Genomic DNA, 17,988 nt, shown 5'->3' on the forward strand with positions numbered 1-17,988 from the left:
TACCAGTATAAACAGAACCTGCATAAACATTAGTGCAAATATAAAGGTATAAAGGCTTAAGACTTGGAAAGAGAGTGAGTGCGTAAAGGTTTTTATACAAGTTCAGAGTTTTATGGGGAATTAAATTAAAGTGGGTATGACAGTGCAAATTTAAGCAGTAGTGCATGTATGGGTGTGTGAGTGCAGGGGGTCAGGATCTAAATCAATTTCATATATTTCTTTCTCAAATTGGTGTTACCCAATTTTTCCATTGTTTCCATTGTTTTTGATGTGGTCAGAAACATTGGTAATTTGCACTAAAATTTCTACACTCCCATTCAAGCTTGTTACATGCTGTCACATCTTTTGCCTGTTTTCTGTCTATTCTCATGTCTGTTATTCTCACGTGACCCGGCTTCTCTGTGTTTCTCCCCTGGTGTTTTTCCACTCACCTGTGTCCATTTGTAGCTCCGCCCCTCATTAGTCAGTCCCCAGGTGTTACCTGTTCTCTTTCCCGCCTTGTGTGTGTATTTAAGCGTCTCTGTCATTAGTGTTTTTGTCGGTTCTTGTGCGTTTGTACGTCTGTCACGGCTGTGTATATCCCGTCTGTTATTTAGTCTCCCGGTCTCTGAGTTTCTGTTTGGTTTATGTTTTGTTTTCTGTTCTATAATAAATGTTACTTGCATTAGCGTCCGCTCTCCTCGTCCCGTCCTTCACACTCAGCGTTACACATGCAGATGATATTTTTATTTACAGTAAAACTGGGTGGGTTCAGACAGTAAGTGATGTGTACAGTATCTTCTGAACTGTGTATCAGATATAGATGTAAATACCTGGATGGAAATAAAGCTGAAATGTTGATCTTTTGTCTTATGTTCATATTTTAATATCAAACCCAAATGTTTTCAGCCTACAGCAGAAATAGAGGGATTGACCTCAATGTTCCAATACTTTTGAAGGTAAGTGTATATTACAAATATATTACAGGAAAACTGATCGATTATGGTGTAGTTCATGGTGAAATGTGATAGAATACAGCCAGAGGTTATATTTATGGGTCATTCTAGAATGTGTGTGTGTGTGTGTGTGTGTGTAGGTCAGTGATGGAGTTCTACAGATCTGCTCTGGGGGTCCTGATCTTATCGATCATCAGTACTGGTGAGTGTGATCTATCACTAATTTATAATTTTATTATAAATTCATTTGTAGCTCCGCCCCCCTCGTCACCTGCCCTCAGGTGTTCCCAGTTTCCTTTCCCGCCATGTGTCTGTATTTATAGTCCTGTGTTTCCTGTTTCCTTTGTCGATGCTTGTACGTGTTTACTACTGTTAGGTTATGTGTTCTGTTAGTTTCTCTATTTCCTATGTCCTTCATGTTTCTTTGTTTATTTAGTTCTTTGTTTGTTTATTTTTGTATTCTTAAATAAAATTACTCGCATTTGAGTCCGCTCTCCGCGCTCACTCCCTGCTACCTCCTGACACCAAGCCTTTCCCTGGTGCTTCTTTATATATATATATATATATATATATCAGTGGCGTGCAGTTAATATAGTGGGTACCCCTTCTGCAACATTCCCCCACCCGCTGACCTACACATAGATTTATATTAGAACTACCTATTCTCTGTCTCAACTTAGTTATATGAGCTTAATGCACATTAACAGCCCAAAAATACAACAGCTACAAACTACAAAATCAATGCTTAACTTTACTACAAGTACAGCCGGCCAACAAAGATCACTCATTTATATGCCTACAGGACGACAGGTCAGCCAAAACTCATCAGTCAGATGGCCTGTTATTTTTCACTCCGCCCCGGAGTGAAAATCATGAATCTGATTGGTTAGATTGTCCCGCGACTTTACTAATATACTCATTACTACACCCTTCAAAATATCAGCAGAATGGTCACGCAGACACAAGGGGGAGGAGCCGTTTTAAAAAGCTTTGATTGGTTAAAACCGCTGTCAGTCAGATAAGAGTCCTGTAGGAACTGAAAAACACAGACTAATGCTTTGAATTAGTTGCTGTTTTTTTTTAGATAATTTATAAAATAAATGCACTTATTGTCACCCCTTCTCTGAAGGGTTAGAAAGACCTCACTGCACACCACTGATATATACATATATAATATCAGACAAAACTAAATATACACTGTTATATCATCATAGTTTTATACAGTATGTAGAATATTTCATATTTTACTTTATGCCTTCTGGAGATCAGCTCATGTTCTACTTACTGAACTGTTCACAGTAACAGACATTCTGACAAAACGTAAACACCTGAATTCTGCAAACTGGGTTATAGAGTGTTGATGAGGGTCTGATCTCGACCGGGTTTAATGTAGGCAGTACTAATCCAGATCAGATCATCAACTTTATTTTACGATGGAATTTAAACCTGTCTGATCTGTAGTTTCACTAGAAAGATCCCAAAATCTGCTCTAATACAGCACTGACTGAAATTCTATTATATATGTATATAATCATATATATTTAACTTTAATTTTGTTTTATCTCTCTCTCTTCTTTCAGGATCTGAATCAGCTGCTCCTGTAGTGAAGGTGGAGTATAAAGGTTCTGCTGTTCTGCCCTGTACTGATAAATGTTCTGGAGTGGTCAGCTGGACTCCCTCTCATGATTTTTCTGATATTCTGGCTCAGTGTGATCAGACTTCCTGCAGATCAGTGAAGGAGGGATATCAGATGATCCATGATCATTATCTGCAGGGAGATTTCTCTCTGATCATCCCTGAAGCTGATTACAGGAAGAGAGGACATTACACCTGTGACTGTGATGATAAGTGTGATGTTCAGCTTCAGATTGAGGGTAAGTGTTTATCTGAGTTCTTCACTGATAGAATCACAGTGATTAGATGATTTAGATCAGATTTATTCATCTGATTGTGTGTTTCTCCTCAGCTCGGAGGACTCCACTTCAGATCAAGTCTGGTGAATCTCTGGTAATAGAGTTGGAGGTATCAGTTTCAGTGGAGGTGATTTATCAATGTACAAAAGAAGCTGGAACATCCGGTGTTAAGATCTGTACAGTGGATGGAGAGTCACTGCAGTTTAGTCCTAAATATAAATACAGAACATCACTGTCATCATCTACTCTGGAGCTGAGAGGAGTGAACGTGTCTGATAGTGGAGATTACACCATCCGAGACACCAGGAATAAAGAGGATCTTCATATCTACACAGTGGAAGTTACAGGTATGAGTTTAATGTTTAATTTATAGTGTAATCAGAGTTTAGCTGGGTTTAGTTTTTGGGTGATGATAGATCTTCTGGTTTTATGATGCTGATTTTACTCTGATGTTTATCCTGATACAGATGATTCTAAACATCCTCAGATTCAGGAGAAAGAGAAAACACCTACATCAGGTACGTTCTACAGTTCAGACTGTAATCTGTCCACTCCCGAATCTTAATGCTGATTTACACAGAAAGTGTTTAGTCTACAGGGTGTTTGTTTTTGGGCAGGAAGAAACTCAATAATCACCACCAGGCTAAACTATCAGATCTGAGCTTTACACATTTTCCCACCAGTATTAAATTGTCATTTGGTCAGAAATAATTTAACACTTTCTCTGTTTGAAATACAGTAGGTGATTCAGAGAAATAAAAGAAAACAGACAGAAAAATGAGCAATTTCGGAAAAGCCCCCAGAATGATGTCAACCTGTAAATTAAGATTCATGGCCCGCCCACCTCGGCTTGCCACCGTTCAGTGCACCATCGTAGAGGGAGAGTGGCATAGTGCTATTAGCCAATTAGAGGTGAGACATTTGTATGTCATGTATATTAACGAGTTAGAGTCGAAATCCTGTCCTTTTTCCTGCCCACTCCTCTACCTAAAAAAAAATAACCTGAAACAAGAGCACAAATATATAAAATAAAATATATAAACTGTAGGTAAAGGTATCATAAAGTAAAATCTGGTTCTTAATATCAACGATTCGTGCAATTGAACAGAGAATACATGCTAAATACAGTCCATAAGAACCTGCAAGAAAAAATGAACGTAATGTGGAACCAAAGTTCACAGGTGATATGCACCTTTTGCTATACACTGTTACTATTAGCAACCTGCTAAGCCTGCCATGCTAAGAGTAGCTAAAGCTAAAGTGTATGGTATGGGCTCAGTTTAGAGTGGAAACAGGAGCTGGAGGACCTGCCCATTTCTACTGTGTGGGGAAATGTTGGGTTCCCTGTGAGCGGGTGGAGGATCGAATAAGGAATTTATTATCAGTATTGCTATTTATCTTTAAGTTGATAATAATATTGTAACTTTGGTGTTTTTAGTTTTTTTATAACAGTTTTATATCCCAGTCAAGAACATTTAATTGTAATATAATTATAAAAAAACTGAATTTTACTTACTCATTTCTGTTCTTGCCCCTCCTGAACATTTTTTGTTTTGTCTTCTGATTTCTGGTTACATTGTGATCTCTCTCCTGTTCATGATATCCTTACTAATGTCATTATTTTCTCCTGGTTCTTATTGCTGTGATTAAGTTTTCAAGGAAAACTGATTTTAGTGTTGACGTAACATTCAAGGCAACACACACTTTTTTAAATGTATTTTAATGTCTGTATTTTTTTTTAAACAAGCCCAATTTGGCGGAAAAAAACGCAAACCTGTCAACTCTGCTTACATTCACTGTTTAACGCTAGCTATTTAAACTACTATCTGTTACTAATTTTCAAGATTGGTGCACAACACTATTACCAGATTACGCAGGACACAGGAGTCCAGATATCTACAATGAAAATGAGCAAAAAAAATACTAAACAGCTGTTTCTCTCTCTCTCTCTTTCTGTGTGTGTGTGTGTGTGTTATCTGCAGATGCCGATGCTCCATTGAGGATGAGGTTTATGTTGGCGATGGTGTTTGTCACTCTGATTGTGGTATTAGTGGTGATAGGGATTCTGCTGTTCAAGACAAACAACAAGTTCGGTTTCAAGATGTCTGAGGAAGATTCCTGTAACAAACAGAACATCTACAGTCCAGAGAAATCACCACTCAAGCAGCAGCAGGTCTAAGATCACACTCATCCTCCTCTCTCCAGTGTGTGTTGGTGTGTGTCTGTGTTAGTGTGTGTGTTAGTGTGTGTGTCTGTGTGTGTTGGTGTGTGTGTTAGTGTGAGTGTGTGTGTGTGTGTGTGTGAGTGTTTGTGTGCTGTTCTATTACTGAGTTTTATTGTAGATCATATCTGCAGCTCTTTTCTGTTTTTACTGAGGTACAGTTGGTACAGAAAGTTTACAGAACCCTATAAATGTTTCATTGCAGCCGTTTGGTTGAAAAAAAAATCACATTAAAGTACACTCAGCTCCACATCTTGACAGAAAAAAACAGAAATGTATACATTTTTGCAAATTCATAAAAAAAATTAAAACTGAAATATCAGATGGTCGTAAGGATTCAGAGCATTTGTTCAGTATTGAGTAGAAGCACTCTTTTGAGCAGTACAGCCATGAGTATTCTTGGCAATGATGCATGATGGTAATGAAGCATCACGTTTTTCACTCTTGCATTTGGGGATCGACTTTCCTTCCTCCTTGCAGATCCTCTCCAGTTCTGTCAGGTTGGATGGTGAACGTTGGTGGACAGATATTTTCATTTTATCCAAAGATGCTGAGTTGGGTTTAGGTCTGGGCTCTGGCCGGACCAATCAGGAATGGTCACTGAGTTGTTCTGAAGCCACTCCTTATAGCCTATTTTAGCTGTGTGTTCAGGGTCATTGTCTTGTTGGAAGGTAAACCTTCAGCCCAGTCTGAGGTCCAGAGCAGAATATTTCTGTACTCGGCTGCATTCATCTTTCCTTTAAATACAACCAGTCGTTCTGTCCCTGCTGCTGAAAAACACTCCCATAGCACGATGCTGCCCTCACCGTGTTTCACTGTTGGGATTGTATTGCATTGTTTTCAAAATGTACAGTGTCCTCCATACGGGGTAAGTTGAGCCAGTGGCTCAACTTACCCCATATCTAATGGCTCAACTTACCCCGTGGCCACCATTTTGTAGAAAAGTGCTAATAAAGTGGATTATGTTAATCTAAAATATTTTGATTAGCATTCATATCATAGCTTAGAAAGCCAAGAATTGAAACCTAATGTGTCTACATGTTATTCTATTTTTTTCTTCTCTAAATCATCTTCATTATGGGCACACATGGAATTTACAAAAAGAGCTTAAAAAACACATTTTTATAAATATCTTCCTCACCTTGTTTGACATGTGGTTCTCCTCTTCACATGTGTAAGGAAATGGCCCCACCCACCTTTGAATGGGGTCACATGGTGGGTGGGTGGCTCAACTTACCCCGTGGCTCAACTTACCCCGGTCTCCCCTACTGAAATGGGACAGTCTACCCTACGGAGTATTTCCTGTTTCCTGTTTGAGATTCTACCCGCCACAACCAAAGTCAGAGCTGAGAAATGAGCCCGAGATTTTGATTCTCGTTTTGCTTCAGACCACAAAATACCAAATTAATTAAGCCCAGTTTAATTAACTGTGCAGTTACTTAAATATTTTAAATGTGAACAGGTGGAACTGAACATAAACAAATAAAAGGGCGTTTGAAATGAGGTTGGAAAAAAGAGAATAAATTAGAACAAAATATTATTTAGTTTATATATATATATATATATATATATATATATATATATATATATATAATTTTTATACTAGTTTATAGATATATAAATACTATATATATAAACTAAACAATACTTATAAATAAACTAAATAATACATTAATACATACACGCACAGATATATATGTATATATATATAAAAACATATATATTATAATGTTTATGTAAACAAATATATAAGTATTTATAGTATTTATCTATAAACTATAAACATATAACAACATAAACATGTTATAAAACTAAATAATATTTATATATATATATAAACAAAATAATATAAATTATACAATATATAAATTATATTTATAATATCTATAAGTATTTACATATCTATAAACTACATAATACTACATAATACAGCTGACTCTTTTTCGTGCTGAAATAAACTGGCGCGCAATGAATCTTGGGATACTGTAGGCTGTGAAGGATACACCCAGTGTTCTGTCGAATTTTCCTACCCATCGATACATGCTTCCCAAAGGTACTGCGCATGCGCTGACCGACACAATTTAATTATTTATCGTGTTTTATTCGTAATTAATCTGTTTTAGGGGGGTTTATGTGCATAAAAGAACCTGCACGCACTGTCATTGCACAAAAGTGTAAATGGAAACAAACAATTACAATTATTATCATAAATAAATACAAAAGCAGTTTGTAAAGAGCTATATTTACTATAACGTTGCCATGATACAATGAATTATGCAATCCAAATCTAATAACGTACATCTACTGGAATTTGACTGGGTACATGCCCTAAAATAGAGCTTCTTTTGTATTTTTACAGTTAAATATACATTAGGGCAGCACGGTTCGACACGGTAGGAAAATTCGACAGAATTGTAAATTTTAGTTTCCATTTACACTTTTGTGCAATGACAGTGCGTGCACGTTCTTTAATGCACATAAACCACCCTAAAACAGATTGATTACGAATAAAACACGAGAAATAATTAAATTGTCGGTCAGCGCATGCGCAGTACCTTTGGGAAGCATGTATCGATGGGTAGGAGAAGTCGACAGAGATATCCATTGTACATGATTGCTCGGATACTTATCATGGTCCGTCTAAGAGTTTTGGGTGTTGTAGTACTGGAGAAGTTAAGGATCTGGGTTTCAGGGATGTGACTGTATGTGCTACAGTGCCTAGAGCTATAGTTCCACCTTGGATGTTTCCTGAACCCACTGTTGATTTAAGGATACATGAGCAGCTTAAAGATACTGAGGATTGGTCTTTATCCTCTGTGGTTGTAGCTCAGCATCTCGCACGGTCATATGGGGATATGCTGCAGGTCTACACTGACGGGTCTAAATGTCCCTCGCTGGGGGTGACTGCAGCTGCAGTATTTATTCCAGAGTTTCAGGTGTCCTTTGGTAGGAAATTGTCAGATAATCTATCAGTGTTTACGACTGAAATTGTGGCAATTTTATTGGCACTGCAATGGGCTGAGGAGGTCTGTCCTATGAGTCTGGTAATTTGCTCAGATTCTTTATCTGCTCTCCAGAGTGTTCAAACCGGCAGTTCTTCTTGTAGACCTGATTTAGTACTGGAATTGTTTCAAACATTGTTCCGGCTCCAAATGCAGCGAATCTATGTAAATTTTCTATGAGTCCCAGCCCATGTTGGAGTGGAGGGGAACGACATAGTGGATTTGGTGGCCAAGCAGTGTTTGAAGCGGCAGATGTGTGATATTGACATCCCTCTGAGTAAAGCAGAGGTTAAAGTTTTAATTAAAAAACGCGTTCGGGCTCTGTGGCAGATAAACTGGGAGCAAAGTCTTAAGGGCAGACATTTGTTTAACATTCAGCATAGCACTGGAGCAGTATCGGGTGGAGGGTTCGGCCGGAGGGCCGAAGTAGTGATTGCTAGACTGCGAATAGGACACACTATGTTGAACTCTTCCTTACATCTTATTAAAAAACATAACACAGGCATGTGCAGATACTGTGCACATAGGGAGACTCCTGAGCATGTGATCTTACATTGTTGTAAATATTCTGAGCAGAGACAGCAGTTGTTTGAGGCAATTACGTTGGAGGGACATAAAGATTTTTCTTTGAAAGGGTTGCTTTGTTATGGGATGGGCATGGGGATAGTTCATAAACAAGTTCTGGTGTTTTTGAAAAATATTGGGTTATTTAATTTAATCTAACCCCCCCCCCTTATTAATTAAGTTACTTATGCTATTTTATTTATTATTATTATTATCATTATTATTATTTTTTTCTTTCTTTCCTCCTTCCTATGTTTTGTTTCTAATTTAACTGATGTTCACTATCCTGAAGTCTCCCTTCGCGCCACGGCTCAGTAGGTGGCGGTAATGCGCCTGTAGTTGGTACGCCATCCGCCATTAATACGAACGAAGAAGAAGAAGAAGAAGTCGACAGAACACCGGATCGTTCGCGAACGTTATATCACTATTTCAGAGATAAAGAAGGCCGACTGCACGCGCGACATGTGGAATTACAGATCTTCGTGTTTCTCCAGGTAAAGTGGAGTTCCGCAGCGCAGCGAATGCAGTACTGTAGATTTACAGTATTGTATAGAGGGCTGTTTAGGAGGTGTTTGTGTTAAAGTGCTGGATGTTATGTAACAGCTGCCACTAAGTACGTCAGCAACTTACGTAGTCTGGGGTGCGTTTCCCAAAAGGGTAGTTTACATAGTACCTTACATAGTCTGGGGTACGTTTCCCAAAAGCTTAGTTGCTAACTACGTTAGCAACTTACATAGTCTGGACGATGCAGCTGCGACGCAGGTGTTTCCCAAAAGCGTTGTTGGAACTATGGAGGTAACCACGTTAGTAACTTGCATAGTGAGAACCTTAGTTAAGCTACTCAGGTGTTTCCCAAAACCGTAGTTCCAGCGAATGTTCGCAACTACCGTGATTCACCTGCGTCGTTCCAACTACAGCTCTAGACCTGTCGTTAGGAGCTTAGTTCCTGGTGATTAGTGCAGACGATGGACGGATTCAGAAAGTTGATGAATCACATTAATATTGCTGCACGAGGATTTAAGATGTCAAGGGTTTTGAACATGTAACTAATTATTTTAAATGTAATAAAATATATATTTTTCAGTGCTCTTTAGCTAAAATGTGTTTTACAGTCTTGGAAAGATGTATGTCAATTATTCAAGCAAGCATCTCTTGATTAAAGAGAACTTGAGCTGTCAACATTTATGAATTAGTGTATTTTTTTAAAGCACTGTGCTATATGCACTCTCTGAAAAAGGGTACCAAACTGTCACTGGGGTGATACTCTAAAATGGCTTTAACGTAAACACCTGTACCTTAAGGACCTTTGAGGGTATATTTGCTTTGTTTGTACCCAGTGAAACAAATGTATCCATAGAATAGGCAAGAATGTGTCTTTTAATAATATATTCATAACAAGAACAAACAAAGTAAAATGTGTCTTAAAACAAGAGTGAAAATTATAGAGACATGTAATAAGCAGGTGTTTTGAATTACCGAATTACTCCTCTGGAGGTAACAGGACCAGGCAGAGTGTGAATAAAGAAAATGTATAATTTACCCATTACAACATGTGTGCCTCTAGGCCTATACAAATGTTATCAATTAGTCTTTGTTAAATAATAAATATCACACACAATAAGTAGAACCATGTCGGCAACCATAATAGATATTTTTAAAATTAGAATATTAATTGCCATTATGAAAAAACATTAAGAGAATAAAATCACGACTGGGATTAGAATTAGGCTTCCATCAGGTGTTCTGTCGAGTTTTGCTACCCTGTCAAACCGTGCCACCCTAGTGTATATTTAAACGTAAAAATGTCAGAAAAAGCCCCATATTTAAAGATGCTTTCGGTAGGAGATTTGGAAATCGTGAATCAATATATCAAGAGACAGTTTAAAGTAATTAGGAGTGATAATAACCCATTTTTTATATTTCTCACGTATTATTACTTTTATTAACCAACTTTCATTTACGCATTTGTAATACTCAGACAAATAATGGCAAGGGGTTTCCGGTTGTTTAATGCACCCAAGAAGAACAGAATTACTGTAAGGACCTTCACAATCACGTTTTACATTACCACAAAATAAATAAATAAATAAAAAATAATAGGACTCATTCAGAATGGAGATATATATTTTTATATTTATTTTTAAAATATTGTAATAGCAAATATGTGTGATTTTTGAAAGTAACACTGTCAATTAATAATTAATTCATAGCAATTATTGTGTAGATTTTGCTTACATTTTATTGTTCTTCTATTAGTAGTACTGTTGTCAATTCATGTTGTGGTGATGATTATGATATAAATAGCCTAAATGATACATTAGTAACATATTTTTGGCATAATATTTTAAAGATTGTGAGTTTCCTGCTGGGAAAGTCTGGCCGAACACGTCCGGAAACACCTTAGTTAAGACCACGGTGGTTCAAACAACATAGTTCAGACTTCTGTGGGACCAACAAAGTACGATGGTTTGGGGAAACGGTCGTACTTCAGATGTTAGTAAGTTAATGATGCATCCTACCATGTTAGTTCAATGCTAGGCTCCGTTGTTGTACGGGAAACGCACCCCTGATCTGTACTACGAATGCATAGGAAAAGTAAACAGTGTTAAACAGCCTTAATTAGACAAAGAAAAAGTGGAATTTGAGGGTTTTTTTAGGCAGAAAAGGCAGAACACTAGAGGCTACTGTTTATCTCTTTATCAGAATTATATCAATCGACCAAATTTTAAAACATATTATGAACTGATTATAACCTTACTGGATACCTTAAAGGATACTGGAGCATTATTGATTATGATCTGGCTCTCAGTGTTAAAAAAAGGTAGGGTGTGTTTCTTTGTATCTGTCTGTCTGTCTGTAGGTCAGTGGTGAGGTCCTGCAGATCTCTTCTCTGTGTTCTGCTTTTACAGATCATCACACCTGGTAAGTATGTGGAGTGTTTGGTTTTCTAGAATATCATGCATTTTTCCTGTATGTTTAGTGTTGTGTTGGGATCCAGATGTTCAAACACAGGTTATTCAGTAAAACAGCAGCATCCAGATGAAGCTACAATTATCACTCACTCACTCATCATCAACCGCATCGCATGAAGCTATAATAATCAACTAGACATGGAGAGGGGAAAATACTGACTGCAATTCTGAACACTGTCAGAAAAAAGGTACAACAGTATTTTTAATGTCAAACTGTGTCCTGTAAAATAGTTAAAAACAACTGCTAAGGAATATAATACAAATATCTCCCTTCACTAACAGTTCTGAGGACACAACTTTAAGTATATGTTATTTTTAATCTACGGTGGTCCAAAAATCAGACAAGCAAGAACACATAATCTGGGCTGTTTCTGGACCAGCATTTATGAAGATGAGGAGTTTATCTCAGACACACTGGTAGGTTAGTCTGTGGTTGGACACAATATTTAATCTCTTATATTGTGTTTGGGTGGTCCCTGCCAGGAATTCATTTCTTCTAGAATATCATCTCTGGTTGCAACTGATGAGATGAGGGTCTAGCTGAAATCAAAGTCAGATCAGAAAAGGTGGAGTTGAGTTAAAATAAATAACCCAAATAAAAAGTACAGCAATATTATCTTCCCTCAGTGAGTCAGTGATGTTAACAGGTAATATATATAAAAAAATGCTAACGCTGTATTTGCTATTTGGGAAACTCGAATATCCCCTGTTTTATCCTTTTGTTGCATTTGGCTTCTTGTTTTATTGATTTGGCTAGATTAAACCCTGTTTTAGAGTTTTAAAAGTTATAAACAGGAGACTGCTTTTCTCCTTTAGCTATAAGTTAGTGTGACATAGCATTGAGCTGGCTGTGTGCTGAATTAGCGTTAGCCAAGTTAGCGTTATTTGAGATAAAGTAGCTGATTACCGTTAGCTGATCTGGGCTAAAGAAGCCAGTCAGCGTTTAACTGGCCTGGGATAAAGTAGCCAGATAGCATTAGCTGAGCTGAACTAAAGTAGCTGTTTAGCATTAGCTGAGCTGAGCTAAAGTACTCGGTTAGCATTAGCTAGCAAAGAGGCTATTATGGAGAAAAACTGTGTTTAAAACAGAAGCTACACTGCTGATTAATGAAGCCAGTCAGATGTGATGTTTTGTTTGTTTTGATGATGTGATGCTTTTCTTAAACCTGCGGTGAAGAGTTTTACAAAATGATCATCCTGCTTCTCTCTGTCCAATGAGCTAGAAGAGATATCTCACCAAGAGGTACACTACCCAATAGAGTGTCTGAGGAGTAACTGCATACTGCAAGTTTTGCCATAATCCAGCGTGTATTACGAGCATATTTAAAGATTTAGTTTGTTAAGTTTGTTATTTTGTTTCTATTTTCAGGATCTGAATCACAGTTCACTACAGTGAAGGTGAAGCTCTATGAGTCTGCTGTTCTGCCCTGCTCTGAGAGATGTTCTGGACTGGCCAGCTGGACCGTCTCACACCTACGCTTTGATATTTTGGCAGAGTGTAATCAGACTGGCTGCAGATCAGTGAAGGAGGGATATCACATGATCCATGATGAATACCTGAAGGGGAATCTCTCTCTGATCATCAGTAAAGCTGATTACAGTAAGAGGGACTGGTACACCTGTGAGTGTAATCGTAGAGACTTCTGTGATGTTCGTCTCCAGATAGAGGGTGAGTGTGAACACTGCTGGAAGAAGCTCAGAGATGTAGATTTAGATGTTGTGATGTTCTGTCTGGTTTAACGCCGGTTCTGCTGGTTTTACCCTCAGCTGTAACCTCTAATGTTGAGATAGAGCCTGGAGAATCTCTACTGCTGCAGCTGAAGATATCAGATCCAGTGCAGGTGATCTATAACAGAACAGGATCAGCTGCTGGATCCAGGGATCAGATATGTACAGTGGATGGAGAATCACTGCAGAGTGAACCTGAATATAAACACAGAACATCTCTGTCATCTGTTCTGGAGCTGAGAGATATGAATGTGTCTGATAGTGGAGTTTACACCGTCAGGGACATCCGGAATAAAGAGGATATTCTCATCTACACCGTCACTGTTACAGGTATGGGATTATTGGTTTTATTGGATTATTGGTGCTTAAAGAGATGGAACTGGATTAAATTAATGGAAATCTGTTTTTATCATGCTGTGGTTGAATAAAGAGAATTTAGAACATGGAAGAGACAGAACCATAGACCTTAAATTACGAAAGAACATCCAGCAGAAACAATTACAAAACCCCTAAACTTTAAAGTAAAAGTATTTATACCTCTTGAACTTTTTCTACATTTTGTCACCTTACAACCACAAAATTGTGTATTTATATATTTTATTAAGCTTCAGCTGTTTTATGAAGAAGAATGGTGTAAAAATCTCAGTCTCTAGATGATTAAAGCTGGTAGAGACAAACCCAAAAGGACTTGCAGCTGTAATTGCAATGAAAGGTGGATCTACTAAGTATTGATATAGCGAGGGATGAATACTTTTGCACGTCACACTTTTCAGATTTTTTATAATTTTTGTTTTAAAACATTGTTATTTTCAGTATTATTTTCGTTTCACTTCACAGTCATGTGCTACTTTGTGTTGGTCTATCATTTAAAATGTGAGAAAATGTGAAAAAGCAAGCCACTGTAATTACTGTATGCTAGTGAAGTGTTTCTTGGCCAATTTGTAAGAATTATGACCATTTAAAAAAAAATCTTCCCACAGGATTCACAGAAGATTAGATCAGTTTGGTGATCCAGGAGGCTAAAGCTAGAGAAGCTAAAAGCTAATCTGAGCTAGTGAAGGTGCTGTTGAGTGAAGGCCAGCTATGGAAGGAAACACCTTGAGGAAAGCTCTGTAGGTATGAGTTAAATTATAAATTATAAATCTTAACTGATTAGGATATCTAAATCAAACCACACTGAATAACAAACATTTAATAAAAAGCCTTAAAAAAAAGTCATGCTTACACATTTAGGATGAACCAGTGTGTTAAATGTGGCTGAAAACAGTGAAAACACTCATAACACGGTTCACTTAACTGTGTACTTTCACATGTGAAGCTTAAATATGTAAGCATAAGTGATCTGGGCCTCGACTGTGTGAAACTGTGGGTCTGTGTTGTGATGCTTATGCTGCTAGTTATCCGGCTACAGGCCCAAACATGACAGAACCGGTCATATTTCACTGTTTGTTCACTCTAATGTTCGTGTTGGGAGCACAGAAGTTTAACTGTGAAGGCCTCAATAGTTTGTTATAGAACACCAGTGAACAAACAGCATCATGAAGACCAAAAAGGAAATCAGCAGACGGGTCAGAGATAAAGTTAATGTGGAGAAAAGGTTTAAACCAGGGTTAGGTTATAAAAACACATCTCCCAAGCTTTGATCATCCCAAGCAGCTCTGTCCCATCAATCCATCATCCAAAAACCCAATGAACCTGAAAAAGTTATTCTACAACTGTTTCTACAAACCTACCAAGACACGGCCATGATCCACTCAAACTGACAGATCCAGCAAGATTGACCCATGGTCACTCTGGAGGAGCTGCAGAGATCCACAGCTCAGGTGGATCTGCTAAATCTGTCCACAGGACAACTATAAGTCCTGAACTCCACAATTCTTGTTGTCATTTTTATGTTAAGGTGGCGTCTAACCACCTAGAGAGAGTAAACAACTCCAGCAGGATGATTAGGATTCAAATTCAGAGATCTCCTTATCATAGTGGCAGCGCCTTAAACCACTGGACCACTCAGAGCCCCACTAAAGTCACTTTTTTTATAGGACTTTTTATGGCAAGTTTATGCTTTTGCATCGATTCTACACTGTAACCAACACATAGCCACATATGCCACCCTACAGACACACCAGCTCACAAATATAAATGCTCACAACAGCGAAGGCTACACCATAGACTATATGTTAATGTAGCAGTGTCAGCTCTGTGTGGAATACCCTCGTCTGCTGAGCTCCTCTGATATTTGCTGATATAACTTTCTTTACTATTGAGGAGGAGTGGGCGGGAAAGAACGACAGGATTTCAGCCCTTGCTCATGAATATTCATACATGCAAATGTATCGCCTCTGATTGGCTAACAGCACTGCGATGTCCCTCCACTTCTCTGCAGTGAGTCTAGCTGGGCAGGGCCATGAATACTAATTGACGGGTTGATGTAGACACGGTGTTTTTCCTAATCGACTCGTTTGTCTGAATATTTTCTTTTACTAGCTGCTGCAGACAGTGAGGAAGTGGAAGAGTTTTATGACCAACTGTATTTCAGAAAACAAAGAAAAAAAAAGATTTAAGAGGATGGACACAATTAAACTCTGTCTGTCCTCTGTCCTGTTTATTTGTTATGATATTAAACCAGTCGTGAAAAACTGCTGATCAGAACTCCTGAACTGTGTTGTGTGTGTGATTTGTGTGTGTGTTGATGTTTCAGATGAGCAGCATAGCCGGATCTGTAAGGAGAGATATAAGGACGGGTACGCTGCTGGGCGTGAGGACGGGTACGGTGCTGGATATCAGAAGGGACTGGGGGTCGGAGGAGGGATTTTTGTGATTATAGGGCTGGCTATTGGAGTCATTCTGGGAGTGTTTGTTGTGCCACGAGTTCTCCATCTGATCAGAACTAGAGAACAGACTGAACAACCGGTGGACATGGGAGCAGCTGATGCCCTCAATCAAGACAATCCCACCTAGAGCCCTGAAGAATCATCAGCTCCTGCGGGTTTATCTTCACTGAAAGCTGCTGGTGCACATGATCGTTAATTCAGCAGCAGATTTAACGGGAAATGCAGGTCCTGTGCCTTCTAAATGATTCTCACTCATACCTCTCTAACCTGCTCACATCTACTGCATTCTGTTTCACACCACAGATCCGACCGTCTGTTCTACTGAACCACGAGCTTTTATTCCCATTCAGTTACAGCGTTAATACAGGATTGAGGAACAGCAGAGACTGGCTCGTTTCACACATGCACTCAGATCCAGACTTTATACAGAATTGTGCTTTTACACATACAGCATACTGATAGATATATTCCGTGATGCACAGAATTTACAACTTAAAAAATATAGCATAGCAAAAAAAATCTGGATAATAAATCCTGCAAATATTCTGGATTTCATTGCAAGTGTAAACTGGGCAAAAGAGAGAGAGAGACAGAGAGAAAAGACGGGGTACATCCATTTGCAGTTACCTTCTCCAGAGCTGTAGGTGGCGCATGATTAAAAATCTCTTGTCCTGGAGCTGCAGGCCTGGCGCTGTGGTGATGTATGGTGCTGCGATGCTGCAAATAGATGATATTGGAAAAAAAAAAGATATAGAAGCAGAAGCAGAACATTCTTCTACCCTCCTAACAGGCTGCATTCTCATACAGCATTATAATCTGATAATTATTATATTATCTGAGTAATAGCTCAAACACACTAGAAAACCTTCATGATCTGAATAAAGCTATCGTCTGATTGGAGAAGGAGAGAAATTAGTAATATAATATGCTAAATATGTTCACATGCAAACATCCGACATGTTAAACGTCTGTATTCAATCAGAAACTGCGACAATGTTACATCTCTACACACATTTAAATCAAGTAGATCAAGAAATTATTTATTAAGCTTTATCTGGACGGGATTAGTTTCTCAGGGGGTTCTGGGTAATTTTCTCTTTTATGTTTTTCTTTTTTATCCTCTGTGATTTTATTCCCATCCAGAACGATCATGTAGGTGTTTTATTTCTCAGACGTCCTCTGAGAAAATTACAGGCTGAATTATCTACTGTTTTTCTCTGACTTTCATCTCTGAGTTTCATCTCCTCGCCTTTAATAAAATAGTTATTTGTCCACTGCTGCACACCGTAATTACACTTTGGGCGAGCCACGGTTTCCACAGAGATTCAAGTAAAAACACAACAGTGAGTGGAAATGGAGGAGCTACTGAACGCTCTGATGTCATGTGACTCACTGATCCTCCTGTTTTTTAAATTGCAGTCCGGATACAGGAGTTTTATCTCTGAGTAGAAGTGTTAAATATTTTACACAGACGCCCCCCTGAGAAACTAAACCCGTCCAGATAGAGCTTTAGAGAAACAGACCTTAATTCTCTGAACTCTCAGGTTTCCTAGACTGGGATTAAGTCTAATCTCAGACTACACAGCATTCTGTATTCTGATTTCTTATTTAAAGATACATATAGTTCATCACTAAGCCTAATTTCTTTCAAGTGCATGTTTGGTTCAAGATTCTCCAAGGTGAACTCAGGGCCGCTGCTAAGGTTTTGGAGGCCCTAAGCATAACTGGTCAGGGAGGCCCCCCCCCCCCCCCCCCCCCCCAAAAAAAAAAAAAAAAAAAAAAAAACACACACACACACACACACAAAAGGTTTACGCAAAAT

The 17,988-nt window shown here is 38.3% G+C and overlaps 1 protein-coding gene and 1 long non-coding RNA gene across 5 annotated transcripts in view; both read left to right on the forward strand.

Moving 5' to 3' along the window:
• LOC107197403 (uncharacterized) overlaps nucleotides 1-17,846 on the forward strand; it is a 63,715-nt gene extending 45,869 nt beyond the window's left edge. The window contains exons 2-5 of one of the 4 annotated variants that reach the window (XM_049470497.1): nucleotides 11,232-11,557; nucleotides 12,977-13,276; nucleotides 13,375-13,665; nucleotides 16,034-17,846. In XM_049470497.1, coding sequence (XP_049326454.1) covers nucleotides 13,147-13,276; nucleotides 13,375-13,665; nucleotides 16,034-16,293 — 681 coding nt within the window. In that variant the 5' untranslated portion in view covers nucleotides 11,232-11,557; nucleotides 12,977-13,146 and the 3' untranslated portion in view covers nucleotides 16,294-17,846. Of the gene's footprint in view, nucleotides 1-9,020; nucleotides 11,558-12,976; nucleotides 13,277-13,374; nucleotides 13,666-16,033 lie in introns of those variants that run through there. The other 3 variants (XM_049470495.1, XM_049470499.1, XM_049470498.1) reach the window with 3 other exon arrangements.
• Nucleotides 814-2,778, forward strand: LOC125786874 (uncharacterized). The gene is made up of 3 exons (XR_007428863.1): nucleotides 814-938; nucleotides 1,076-1,137; nucleotides 2,516-2,778. It is a non-coding gene; the product is annotated as an uncharacterized LOC125786874 (long non-coding RNA).
• Nucleotides 17,847-17,988: the final 142 nt, after the last annotated feature.

This window comes from Astyanax mexicanus, chromosome 22, assembly GCF_023375975.1.
Source record: "Astyanax mexicanus isolate ESR-SI-001 chromosome 22, AstMex3_surface, whole genome shotgun sequence".
In the NCBI taxonomy this organism is placed as follows: domain Eukaryota; kingdom Metazoa; phylum Chordata; class Actinopteri; order Characiformes; family Acestrorhamphidae; genus Astyanax; species Astyanax mexicanus.